Source organism: Pan paniscus, chromosome 17, assembly GCF_029289425.2.
Source record: "Pan paniscus chromosome 17, NHGRI_mPanPan1-v2.0_pri, whole genome shotgun sequence".
In the NCBI taxonomy this organism is placed as follows: domain Eukaryota; kingdom Metazoa; phylum Chordata; class Mammalia; order Primates; family Hominidae; genus Pan; species Pan paniscus.
In genome coordinates, this window is record NC_073266.2 from 67,464,065 (window position 1) to 67,477,887 (window position 13,823).

At 43.0% G+C, this 13,823-nt stretch overlaps 1 protein-coding gene across 3 annotated transcripts in view; it reads right to left on the reverse strand.

Annotated features, from left to right (window-relative positions):
• The window catches only part of MYO5B (myosin VB), a 369,650-nt gene that overhangs the window by 110,416 nt on the left and 245,411 nt on the right, over positions 1-13,823 (reverse strand). For all 3 annotated transcript variants that reach the window (XM_034943673.3, XM_034943674.2, XM_055102690.1), the window contains exon 15: positions 571-723. In XM_034943673.3, coding sequence (XP_034799564.1) covers positions 571-723 — 153 coding nt within the window. The remainder of the gene's footprint in view (positions 1-570; positions 724-13,823) is intronic.

Genomic DNA, 13,823 nt, shown 5'->3' on the forward strand with positions numbered 1-13,823 from the left:
GGAAGCCTGCTCTTCCTAAACCTGAGGGCCTGGGACCCTGACATCTGATGCCCGGGTATCCTGGAAATAATCTGTTATACTAAATGTCCAGAATGGCAAACCCATAGGAATAAATGTTAGGTGGTGGCTGCCAGGGACTTGGCAAGCATTCTCTTCTCTTCTCTCCAGAGACACAATGGGCAGAACAGCCACAGAGACCCCACAGCAGGAGAAGTTGCTTTTAGTCTCCTGATCCACAGCTTCCTTAAGCCTCCTCTCTAATCTATAAATTCCAGGCCCTCTTGCCTCCCACACTAGGTGTCTTTGGCCCTGTGGCACAGCCCCATCACAGGCGTTAACATACTTATGGAGGCTACGGTCGGCCCCTTCCCTCCTCCCTCTGTTAGCTCCCTGTGGTGAAGGTATTGGAGTTTCCTTCTTCTAAGGACACAAGATAGAGCTGGATGGCTGAGGCTACTGATGTCAAGGCTGCTGTGATGGCTTCCCTCTCACCCTGCCGCCATCCTTCATCTACAGAGAGGCCAGCCCTGCACATGCACCTCGGCCCATAGCTTTTGGTCCGGGGCTGACCTGGTGGCCAACGGTTTTCTTGTGCTCCTTGTTGGAGACTTTCATGGGGGGTCTGGCAGAACGGACGCTGATCTTCGAAGATGACCCCTTCCCAGGGGTGGTGGCAGGAACAGGGTCCTTGTCATCATGAAACAAGTCAGCCACTAGTGGGAACTAGAAACAATCACAGGAAGAATGATGAAAGTGACATCTCCTGCACCTTATATGTTTCCTCTCAAAGCTGCTTTTCAACATACACCTGAGAACGGAAAACACACGTCCACGCCAAAACCCACACACCAACCTGCACAGCAGCGTTACTCCCAAAAGCCACAAGGTAGGAACAACCCAAATATCAACTGACGAATGGACAAACAAATGTGGTACCTCCATACAATGGATTATTCAACATTATTAATAAATTCAATATAAAGAAATGACCTCCTGATCCATGCCACAACATGGACACACCTCAAAAAAATTATACCAAGTGAAAGCAGCCAGACACAAACGATCGTATAGTGTGTGATTCCATTTACATGAAATATCCAGGGAATAGAAAGTAGGTTATTGGTTGCTAGGGGTTGGGGGAGAAAGGGGAAGAGGAAGGGGAAGAAGGGAAGAAAGGGAGTGCCTGCTAAGGGGGACAGGATTTCTTTTTGGAGTAATAAAAATATTCCCAGACTTTTAGTGGTGATGACTGCATAAATTGGTGAACATCCTGAAACCCAGTGAATTGTGTGCTTCAAAAGGGTGAATTTTGTAATGTATGAATGACAATTCAATTTTTTAAATGGTAGGAAAAAAGTTGCTTTCCCATACAATCTTACTCAATCTTCACCTACAAAGATGGGCAGAACTTCATTTCCTTGTGGTGTGGTAGGAGGTGGCTATGCTTTAATACACCTACGTTTAAGTTCTATTTTTCTACATTATTGCATCTTGTCAAGTTAACTTCCCTGATACCTGGTTTCTCATCAGAATAGGGATAAGCCTATGCCTGTTATATGGGGTTGTTATGAATACTAAATAAGAGGTTAATATCTTCATCTGTAACAAGGTGAAGATGCAGGCCTTGGATGAGGCGCTGGTGACAGAGTCCCAGCCATCAAGACGTTCAGTCTGACAGGAACACAGTCCTGTCATCATCCCTTGGGGAAGTCAATGCTGGGGCTAGAATAAAGTATTACAAGGCTTTTACCACACTCCTGCAGGGGTTGGGGGAAAAGGAGGGAGGGAAAAGGAACATACAGGTCCCATTCACTAACCCTGAGCAATTCCAATCTCAACAGAAGAGAGGCTAAATGCTAGAGCCTCAGATGCTGGGCTCTGCTCCTTCTCACCTACCCTGCGCCCTCTTCCTTTAACCCCCACTTAAATGCATGGCTCCCCTCTCCTGCCATTGTGTCTGAAGTCCCTAGTCTAGTGTCTGAGGACTCCCTGATCAGATCCCACTCACCCCTCTCAGACAATACCTTGCACAACCATCCAGCTGGTCACAGTGCTGTCTCATAGGCACAATGCTCACTACTCCTGCCTCTATACCTTTGCTTACTGTGCTATTCTTACCTGAAATACCCCCACCCCTTTCTCTTCTATACTTATCCTGAGAGGCCCCTCTCTCAAGGTTGAGCCCTGCCCCTCCCGTGACCCTCTCCCAAAGCACCCATCACTCCTGTCTGTGTCTCCCACAGGCTCTGTGGTGTCCTGGGACACCCTCACCCCCTCAAGGTCTGGGTTGAATCCTGAGCTCTACACTTGCTGAGACTTCCCTTCCTCCTGAGAACAAGGGCTGAGGAGAGGACTGAATGAGAGAATCCGTGTAAGCATGTAGAAAAGTGCCCAGCATATAGGGCTCAGACATTATCTAGTTTTATTACTTTTACTAGGGGTTATATACATTAACACTCTTTCTTTTTTTTCTTTTTTGTTTTTTGAAACAGAGTCTCGCTCTGTTACCAGGCTGGAGTGCAGTGGCGCAATCTCAACTCACTGCAAGCTCTGCCTCCCAGGTTCAAGCGATTCTCCTGCCTCAGTGTCCCGAGTAGCTGGGACTGCAGGCGTGCACTACCATGCCCAGATAATTTTGGTATTTTTAGTACAGACAGGGTTTCACCATGTTGGCCAGTATGGCCTCGATCTCTTGACCTCGTGATCCACCCGCCTTGGCCTTCCAAAGTGCTGGGATTAAAGGTGTGAGCCACCATGCCCGGCCTACATGAATGATCTTTCTGAACCACGTAAGTACAGATGCTTAAGAAAGTTGTATTTTTGATCTGAAGAAACATAGAATTTTAGCTCTGGAACAAATGTAAAGGTCAACTTTCACCTCCATGTGGCAGGTGAGGATGTAGGCGACTGGGGAGAAGGAACCTACTGGAATCCTGCTCCAACCTCTGTTCCCTCCACCACCAAGCACAATGGTCAACACCAGCTCTCAAAGGGCTGCTAGTCAGTGGCTGAGCCTGGGCTAGAACCTCGGCCTCCGGATGCCCAGGTCAGAGTTTGTTTCAATACATAAATATAGCCTTGTCATTTAAACCCACAATATCAAGGAAGTAGAAATATAAAAGGGCTTCAGATATAGCCTTGACTTTTGAGGTACTTGCAACAACAATTAAATACATAAGATAACACTTCCATGAAACATTTCTCTAGCTGACATCATCTCCTGAGACTTGTAGGAGATTCAGGCTAAGGCAAGCTACCTACTGAAGATGCAGCATCATCTTCATGTATGGCTACAGGTCCCATATAGCAGTGACAGCTCATGCTCTGGTGATGCTCTGCACTGCCGAGACCTTCAATAAATTAAGTTCCAGCCTAGTGGAGTATTTACTGAGTACCTACAAAGGCTTTCATACCAACAGCATCATGCCAAGAGCTTGGAAAGAAAGAATCATATAAGAATAGGTCCAAAATTCACAAAATAATTCACTATTCTAGGTGAATTCAAAAAGTCCTAGAAGCATATCAAAACAAGGCAATGAGTATGAGCTTTTTCACATTACAGTCTACAGTGGGCCCTGGCTCATCTCCCTTCTGCAGTCAGAGATACCTGACAGTACAGAGTCATGGTGTCACATTAGCACATTACAGTGTCCAGACAGAGTAGCAAGATGGTGCTGGTGGCATACTAGAACTGTTCTAAGAACCTGTCAGATTCAGGTGACTTCGCACACTCAAAGGCAGTTTCTGCAACCTTATTAGGTACCTTTGTGCTGGAGTTCCAGGGTGATATGATGGGGGTTATAAAACACATGATGACCATCCCATTTCCACGGGGCTTCTTGCAACCTGACCTCACTTAAGGCAGGCATAAGACCATCAGCAACTACCCAGGTCACGTCCAAGGAGAAACTGGAGAGATGCAGACACTTTGCTTAGTGAACCCCCCTCAGTCTGATGACTCTGGTATTTTTCACATATTAAAGTAACCCATATCACTTCTAGGCCTTTTGGATAAGATCAAGCATAAAGCAACTTGTATGAATTCCATGGATCCAAGGGTTTGTTTTCAGCAAGACTTAAGCCTCACCTTATGCAGGAACACTTCACTATCACAGTGGATTAGAATGAGTGTGCCCACCTGCACATGCATACAAGGTTACAATGCCTAATGCTTAAAACAGCACCTAATGCTGGTGAAAATTATGGGCTAATCTTCTACATCAAGCATTTTAAACTAAAAACATACAAAAAAATTAGTTTCTCTTACCTCATTCTTAGTTATTACAAAGTTCATACATTTTAGTAGCTTCAGTTTTAGAGTCAAGAGAAATTAACACAAGTCAGTGTTTTGTTTTACACAGCACAGGAGCTAGTCTAATGGGTTATAAAGCAATGAAATAACTGTGTTTCATGTGCACCTACATGGACAATCATGCTGGAATCAACACGTGTCAGTTTCACTTTTCCCTCGCACTCCTCATTTCTCACAGACACACCAACCATTAGAAGCATCCAATTTCCATTTTCCACCAGAGTGACTTGCATGCAAATAAAAGTTGCAGTTCCTTAGTTCCCTGGCCTGGGTTCTAAGTTCAGTCTAAAAGCACCAACCAATGATCTCAAGGCCATCTCTGGTGAGCAGCCCAAGCCCATTCTCGCTGCTGGCTATTCTGTGGCTACAATAGGCTGCTGACAACATGATTAGCACTAGAGAATGCTACCATATTTCTGAGCAAAGCACACCTCGAATCCCTGCTTGAGGGCATGGAAGGGATAATCCTATTCACAACATGCAGAGTCTAAATAGCTCCATGGAAGGAGATAAAGAGACAAATCCCTGCTAAGGATGCTGATGATATTGTTGTCAGGCAGGTACCCTGGAGGGTCCCCCAGTGAGATCACTAAGGATGCCCCCAAGTGTTAGCTGCCAACAGGTGACAATTCTGTTCCTATTCTCAGCTTCTCAGCATCTTTGAAATAAATTTTCCTCCCTCTCGATACAAACAAATGGAAGAACATTCCATGCTCATGGGTAGGAAGAATCAATATCGTGAAAATGGCCACACTGCCCAAGGTAATTTATAGATTCAATGCCATCCCCATCAAGCTACCAATGACTTTCTTCACAGAATTGGAAAAAACTACTTTAAAGTTCATATGGAACCAAAAAAGAGCCCGCATTGCCAAGTCAATCCTAAGCCAAAAGAACAAAGCTGGAGGCATCATGCTACCTGACTTCAAACTATACTATAAGGCTACAGTAATCAAAACAGCATGGTACTGGTACCAAAACAGAGACATAGATCAATGGAACAGAACAGAGCCCTCAGAAATAATGCTGCATATCTACAACCATCTGATCTTTGACAAACCTCACAAAAACAAGCAATGGGGAAAGGATTCCCTATTTAACAAACAGTACTGGGAAAACTGGCTAACCATGTGTAGAAAGTTGAAACTGGATCCCTTCCTTACACCTTATACAAAAATTAATTCAAGTTGGATTAAAGACTTACATGTTAGACCTAAAACCATAAAAACCCTAGAAGAAAACCTAGGCAATACCATTCAGGACATAGGCATGGGCAAGGACTTCATGTCTAAAACACCAAAAGCAATGGCAACAAAAGCCAAAATGGGATCTAATTGACAAATAGGATCTAATTAAACTAACTAAAGAGCTTCTGCACAGCAAAAAAAAAAAAAAAAAAAAAAAAAACTACCGTCAGAGTGAACAGGCAACCTACAGAATGGGAGAAAATTTTTGCAATCTACTCATCTGACAAAGGGCTAATATCCAGAATCTACAATGAACTCAAACAAATTTACAAGAAAAAAACAAACAACCCCATCAACAAGTGGGCGCAGGATATGAACAGACATTTCTCAAAAGAAGACATTTATGCAGCCAAGAGACACATGAAAAAATGCTCATCATCACTGGCCATCAGAGAAATGCAAATCAAAACCACTATGAGATATCATCTCACACCAGTCAGAATGGCAATCATTAAAAAGTCAGGAAACAACAGGTGCTGGAGAGGATGTGGAGAAATAGGAACACTTTTACACTGTTGGTGGGACTGTAAACTAGTTCAACCATTGCAGAAGTCAGTGTGGCGATTCCTCAGGGATCTAGAACTAGAAATACCATTTGACCCAGCCATCCCATTACTGGGTATATACCCAAAGGACTATAAATCATGCTGCTATAAAGACACATGCACACGTATGTTTATTGCGGCATTATTCACAATAGCAAAGACTTGGAACCAACCCAAATGTCCAACAATGATAGACTGGATTAAGAAAATGTGGCACATATACACCATGGAATACTATGCAGCCATAAAAATGATGAGTTCATGTCCTTTGTAGGGACATGGATGAAATTGGAAACCATCATTCTCAGTAAACTATCGCAAGAACAAAAAACCAAACACCGCATATTCTCACTCATAGGTGGGAATTGAACAATGAGATCACATGGACACAGGAAGGGGAATATCACACTCTGGGGACTGTGGTGGGGAGTGGGGAGGGGGGAGGGATAGCATTGGGAGATATACCTAATGCTAGATGACGAGTTAGTGGGTGCAGTGCACCAGCATGGCACATGTATACATATGTAACTAACCTGCACAATGTGCACATGTACCCTAAAAGTTAGAGTATAATTAAAAAAAAAAAAAAAAAAAAGAGCTTCTGCACAGCAAAAAAAAAAAAAAAAAAAAAAAAAAAAACCTACCGTCAGAGTGAACAGGCAACCTACAGAATGGGAGAAAATTTTTGCAATCTACTCATCTGACAAAGGGCTAATATCCAGAATCTACAATGAACTCAAACAAATTTACAAGAAAAAAACAAACAACCCCATCAACAAGTGGGCGCAGGATATGAACAGACATTTCTCAAAAGAAGACATTTATGCAGCCAAGAGACACATGAAAAAATGCTCATCATCACTGGCCATCAGAGAAATGCAATCAAAACCTCAATGAGATACCATCTCACGCCAGTTAGAATGGTGATCATTAAAAAGTCAGGAAACAACAGGTGCTGGAGAGGATGTGGAGAAATAGGAACACTTTTACACTGCTGGTGGGACTGTAAACTAGTTCAACCATTGCAGAAGTCAGTGTGACGATTCCTCAGGGATCTAGAACTAGAAATACCTTTTGACCCGGCCATCACATTACTGGGTATATACCCAAAGGATTATAAATCATGCTGCTATAAAGACACATGCACATGTATGTTTATTGCGGCACTATTCACAATAGCAAAGACTTGGAACCAACCCAAATGTTCAACAATGATAGACTGGATTAAGAAAATGTGGCACATATACACCATGGAATACTATGCAGTCATAAAAAATGATGAGTTCATGTCCTTTGTAGGGACATGGATAAAGCTGGAAACCATCATTCTCAGCAAACTATCACAAGGACAAAAAACCAAACACCACATGTTTTCACTCATAGGTGGGAATTGAACAATGAGAACACATGGACACAGGAAGGGGAACGTCACACACTGGGGACTGTTGTGGGGTGGGGGGAGGGGGGAGGGATAGCATTAGGAGATATACCTAATGTTAAATGACGAGTTACTGGGTGCAGCACACCAACATGGCACATGTATACATATGTAACAAACCTGCACGTTGTGCACATGTACCCTAAAACTTCAAGTATAAAAAAAAAATTTTTCTCCCTCTCTTCATGCATGGCATTTCAAAGTCATAAATATTGTCTTTTTAGATGGCAAGGTAACTAGTGAGCTGTCAGAAATAAAAACACAATTTAAGATCTGTGGCTAAAATCCGTATGCCAACATCATAAAAAACCGATATTTGTATTAGGTGCTCAATTCCATGTGCAGTCAAAGCAGAGAAAGTAAATACTAGGTCACTGACTGTCAAGAAACTAGATTGACTAGTTTGTGCATTCATTCATTCATCCACGCCTTAATCCATCAACACTTACTGACGCTCAAATATGCAACAAATGTGCTAGGGACTGGTAACACAAAAGTGTTATACATCAAGCCTAGCCTCTTCTATACCATGGAGTTTATGGTCTAGCATGGAAGATGAATGCTAATGAAAATAATCCACAATTAAAAACATAATGACAAGAAGATGAATATCCTAAAGGAAATCAACAACAAAGATGCGACTGAATCAGGGGTCTGGGATGTGGGAAATGAAGACAGGATTCTCTTAGGGAGGGAAGTCTGAACTGTAGGACATTGGATGGGGAGGACAGCATGTTATGGGGTGGAAGTAATGGCACCTATGAAGGAGCTCTGTGCATTCGGGGGGCTAAGATAAAGCTGGTCAATGTACAATGTACGCAGTGAGAAGGAAGCAAGAGGAACCAGCTCATGTAGGCCTCAGTTAAGAATTTTTATTTTTATGCTAAGAGCAATGGGAAGCCATTAAAGGGTTAAAATAACAGTGGCTAATATTTATTGAGCATGTTGACTATGCCTGGCACACATGAACTCCTCCAAGCCTCCCAGTGGTGTAAGCACCGTTGCACTCTATTTTACAGATGAGGAAACTGAGACTTAGGGCCCAAGATCACAGAGTTGTACGTAGCACAGTCAGGATTTGAACCCAGACAGCCTGTCTCCAGAGTCCAAGCAACAATGCACCACAGAGAACGGCAATGACTAGAACTAGCAATGGCAGTTCTTTCTAAACAGATCCCTGGCTACAGCATAAGGAAGAGCCCACTGCACATGAAGCCCTGTCCTGGGTGCCTAGAGGAGTCAAGGGAGACCAGGGAGACCAGAAGAGCTTACAACCTAGCAGGGAGCTCAGAAGTAATGAGGTATAGCAGGAAGGGCATGGGGCTGGGTCAGGAGACCTGAACTTTAGATATGACCCTGCAACTTGATAGCCGTGTGGCCCATGGCAAACCTCTCAGGCTTACTAGATTTTAACTTGCTCATCTATGTAAGTGGAAGAGCTGACCAGATGATTCCTTTAAGTCACTCCCTGACCTGGATTCCTGCATTTTCTTATACTTGAATCACTCCATTCCCTGGCTTCTGTCCACCAAGCATACAGCTACGTTCAAGCTTCTCTGTTGCTTCAAACCCCTCCCTGTTCAGCCTGTGTCTCTTCTCACTTTACCATCGATCACCTCGAGCAAGGCGTCCACAGACGGACACCGCCCTCCACGCCGCTCCTCCTCAGACCTCCCTCCATCAGATGGCCTCCTCCCCATGCTGCTGAAATGTACCTTGAAAGCAACTCCAGTGCTTGTCAAGTCCAATGGCTAGAAGTGGTGTGGTTTCATTTTTGATCCTACCCGACCTCTTCAAAGGCCTCTGTGCCACTGGCCCACGCCTCCTTGTAAAGGTCCCTTCCTGACACTTAGCAGTTCTGCTTCCTCCAATCTTCTCCCTGCCAGGCGCCCTTCCCAGAACCTCCCACGGGGCTTTTTCCTGCACTTCCGTCCTTTGCATTGCCATTTTCCAGAGCCTCATCCTCACCACTTACCTCAGTCCCTGGGGACAGTCTCCCCTAGGCCATGGCTCCAACCATCCCTCCCAGATCCTGCCACTCCAGTCTGGATCTTTTCCTGTTACTATGATTCACAATTCCAGCTCGCTCTTCTTTCCTCTAGGTGTTCCACTGGGAACTCCGAATTCAATACAGCCCAAACCACCTTCACCCACTGACTTCCTAGGTTAGGCTAGAATCCTGTCCTCACCCTACTTCCTATATCTCAATCAAGTACCAAGTTCTGCCCACGGGGCAGTATCACGCAGTCCTTTTTTTTTTTTTCATTAATCTGGAGCTGGAGCTGCTGCTCCAGCTCAGGACTACCCAGCTCTCTCCTGGATCACTACAGTCACCGAAAGCGTGAGGGCATACCTCCGGGCACACCTTCACCCAAACACATTCCAACCAACAGCCAGAGTTTTCTCTGGATGCAAACCTTATCCAGTAGCCACATGTTAAAGGCCCATTTGTTTGTCCTCACTGTCTATGGCAGAAAGCCATAGATGAACAATGTTCAGCCGAACTAAACACTGAGAGTGGCAGGAGCAGAATGGGCTGGAGGAGGGGAGGAGGAGAGGAGGAGAGGAGAGCTGGGCCTGGGGGCTCCATGGACCAGGGCCAGAGAGCCAAGACACAGGTAAGAAAGGACAAAGTGGCCCGTCAGACTGGTGCTGAGAAAGTTCCATGGGGAAATAACAGGAGGCTAGAGGCAGGTTCACATTTTGAAGATGTCATTGTGATTCATGCCTGTCTGTCATGGCAAAGCAAAACACTGGCTTATTAAATAATTCTAATTCATATACTTTCTGAAGTGAATTTTCAAGATGTTTGAGGCATGGGTAGAAGTTACCAATCTGCATAACTATACTATCGGGTAGTGGGGAGGGGGTTAAATTTACAGAAATCATTCATAGTAGCTTTTTAGCTTTTACTGTAAAAAAATATATTAAGCCCTAAGGTCATTAAAAGGTACAGATTGAGTAACCGTTATTCAAAATTGGAGAATTTTGAGACCAGAAGTGTTTCAGATTTTGGAGAATTTACATTATACTTACTGGTTGAGCATCCCTAATCTGAAAATCCAAAATCCAAAAATACTCCAGTGAGCATTTCCTCCCATCCATGCACTAACCAGGCCCGACCCTGCTTAGTTTCTGAGATCAGATAAGCTCAGGCACGTTCAGGGTGGTATGGCCATAGATGCATTTCCTTTGAGTGTCATATTGGTGCTCAAAAAGTTTCAAATTTTAGAGCATTCTAGATTTGTGATGCTTGATCTGTATGAAAAATCACACTAGGAACTTGGAAATCAGAATCACCAATGGGAGAATTTTAAGATTTCAGCCCCTTTCTCCTGCTTCCATTAGAAAGGCTATCTATGCTTTTAATTTTATACATTAAACAGGGACTTTGTAACTTAAGAACAGAAAGTAAAAACTGTCCAAGGCAGATCTGTACCTAAGCTGGCACTGTGCTATAATCTGGATACAAACGTAATCAAGGTTTAGTCTGAAGAATTTGTATGTTATTTGAAAAGCTAGGTTTTCGTTTAAGTTCCTGCTGTTGAGACTGCATTTGGAAGTGGTAGGATCCGGGATTTAGAGGGAGATGACAGTGTTGGAATATTAGTTCTCAAAAGGAGGTACAGTATGCTTCGTATTCTATTCAAAATTTGTTTTATAAACTCAAATGAACATAGAAAGAGATCTAGTTTGATGACAGGACCGAAAGACTAAGAGATACCATGTTCAACGCTGGGCTGTAGACAACCGCAAAAGACCCAGGCAAGAAATACAAATTACTGGTTCCATCCACACCCATCCCTTAAGAAGATTGGGCTACGTAAGGATACCTCACCCGAGAAGTGTCCCAACTATACACAAGCCCAGAGTCACAATGAAAAGTAGTCACCAAGCTCTTTTTTTTTTTTTTTTTTTTTTGAGACAGAGTCTCACTCTGTCACCCAGGCTGGAATGCAGTGGCACGATCTCAGCTCACTGCAAACTCCACCTCCCGGGTTCACGCCATTCTCCTGCCTCAGCCTCCCGAGTAGCTGGGACTACAGGCACCCGCCACCACGCCTGGCTAATTTTTTGTATTTTTAGTAGAGATGGGGTTTCGCCATGTTAGCCGGGATGGTCTCGATCTCCTGACCTTGTGATCCGCCTGCCTCAGCCTCCCAAAGTGCTGGGATTACAGGTGTGAGCCACTGCACCCAGTCATAGTCACCAAGCTCTTACTTGACAAAGGACCCATACAAAGGATCACATTTCTGAGTGAAAAGAAGTTTTTAAATTTTTATTTTTTAATTGACGCATAATAACTGTACATACATGGGGTACCTAGTTTTGACATATATAGTGTATAGTAATCAGATCAGGGCAATTGACAAACTCCCATTATGTGTTTTTAAGCAGTCTGTTTATAAGCTGACTGAGCAGTAAGAGAGCTGCCACAATTTAGCTTAGGGCAGCCACCCGGGCATTTCTCACAATTTGTCCCCTTCAAACTCAAACACTCAAGCTAGCACCTCCAGACAAACCAATATTTTCCTGTCACTTGTTTAAAACCTGTACATAGGGACTGGCTTTGGTATTCTCTGCTACTCATTCCTATATATAGCTTTTAAAAGCCTGGGGAAAATCAAAAAGGGACTAAGAAGCATGAAAAAACTTTGTAAAGGCCATTTGGCAGTTTAAAAAAAGTCAACGTGCAGGTTTGTTACATATGTATACATATGTATACATGTGCCATGTTGGTGTGCTGCACCCATTAACTCGTCATTTAGCATTAGGTATACCTCCTAATGCTATCTACATATGTAACAAACCTGCACGTTGTGCACATGTACCCTAAAACTTAAAGTATAATAATAATAAAATAAAATAAAATAAAAAGTCAATTACAGCTGACACATAGCTGTTACCTTGGAAATCACACCTATTCATTTGTGTTTATAAGAATATAAAAGATATTTCCTCTGAAACAGACATATAAAGTTAAAATAAGACACAGTATAAGAACAGTTTGACTGGTGTCTCTTCCCCAGAATCTTTTCTTTAAAAAGAAATCTATGGCTGTAAACATAATAAACACATTTTCCTTTCAATCAATTCTTTTTACATGACTAATGGTACTCTTTGGAGGGAAAAATCTCTGACATTTAGATGAATATTTTAAAAGGGTTTTAAATAGGCTTTGGAGGAAAAGTCTCAGTACTTCATTTTTTTTGGAAGACAACATGGACTCTCCTGTATTATAAAGGAGACGATATTGTTTTGTCAACTAAAAAGTTATCCTACATAGTACCCTGCTTGGTTTAAGTATTGGTAGAAGCTTTTCAAATACCAGCACATCTTAAACAGGAAGCACTCAAAGTACATTTGAGAACATTTTATAGTATGTTTATTATCTCAAGCTCCTATACAGAAAATAAGTTAAAAAATTAAAAGTAAGCATAAGATTTTTAAAAAGCAAACTTATTTGGTCAAAACAAGGTGTGTGTATATAACCTTCTAAAAACACATCAGTGTGGAAAGCAATGGACGTGTGTACTTGTCATTCCTTGACAAGCCGAAGTCAAGCCATAAGCAGCAGGAGGGAGAAGGGGAGTGAACACCTGGGCCTTGTCTGAGCTGTTCCTGCGACTCCTGTGCTGTAATTTGGGTACCAACATGACCAAGGTTCAGTCTGGTGGATTTGTATTTTATTTTAAAATCTAGGTTTTAATTGTAGGTCCCTGTCATTGAGACTGCATTTGGAAGTGGTAGGATCTCTGAGATTCAGAGGTGGATGAGTTTGTTGGAAAATTAATTCTGGGAAGGAGGTGTAGGGTTCATGAACTCAGGGTACGTAGCTTTGGGCCAAGGTGGTCTCTGGACCACATTCACCTCAAGATCCCTTATGCTGGGATAGAGTGGAAAGATGGCACTGGGATGCCTGTCCCATAGCCCAGAAATGTTGCCTGGTACACCCTCGCTGCCCGATACACCCTCACTGCCCAGCACATGCTGGCACAAACACATGACCCACAGCTTGTCCCTCTGACCTACATGTAGTGGTGGCCAAGAATAGGAAATCTTCAGAGGAAAAACATTCTCCTTTTAAAGTTTTCTTTTTCTCCTGGTTGATAAATTATTCCTTTTCACAATAAATAAAAACTGGAAGGGAAAACCTCCATCCTTTAGTATTTAAAGAAAATGAGTCTGTTAATAACTTGAAGTCATGTTTTAAAGAGGCATTTCTTTACTTAAGTCTCTATTTACAGCTCCGATAGCTGAGAAAGCAATTAGCTACATTA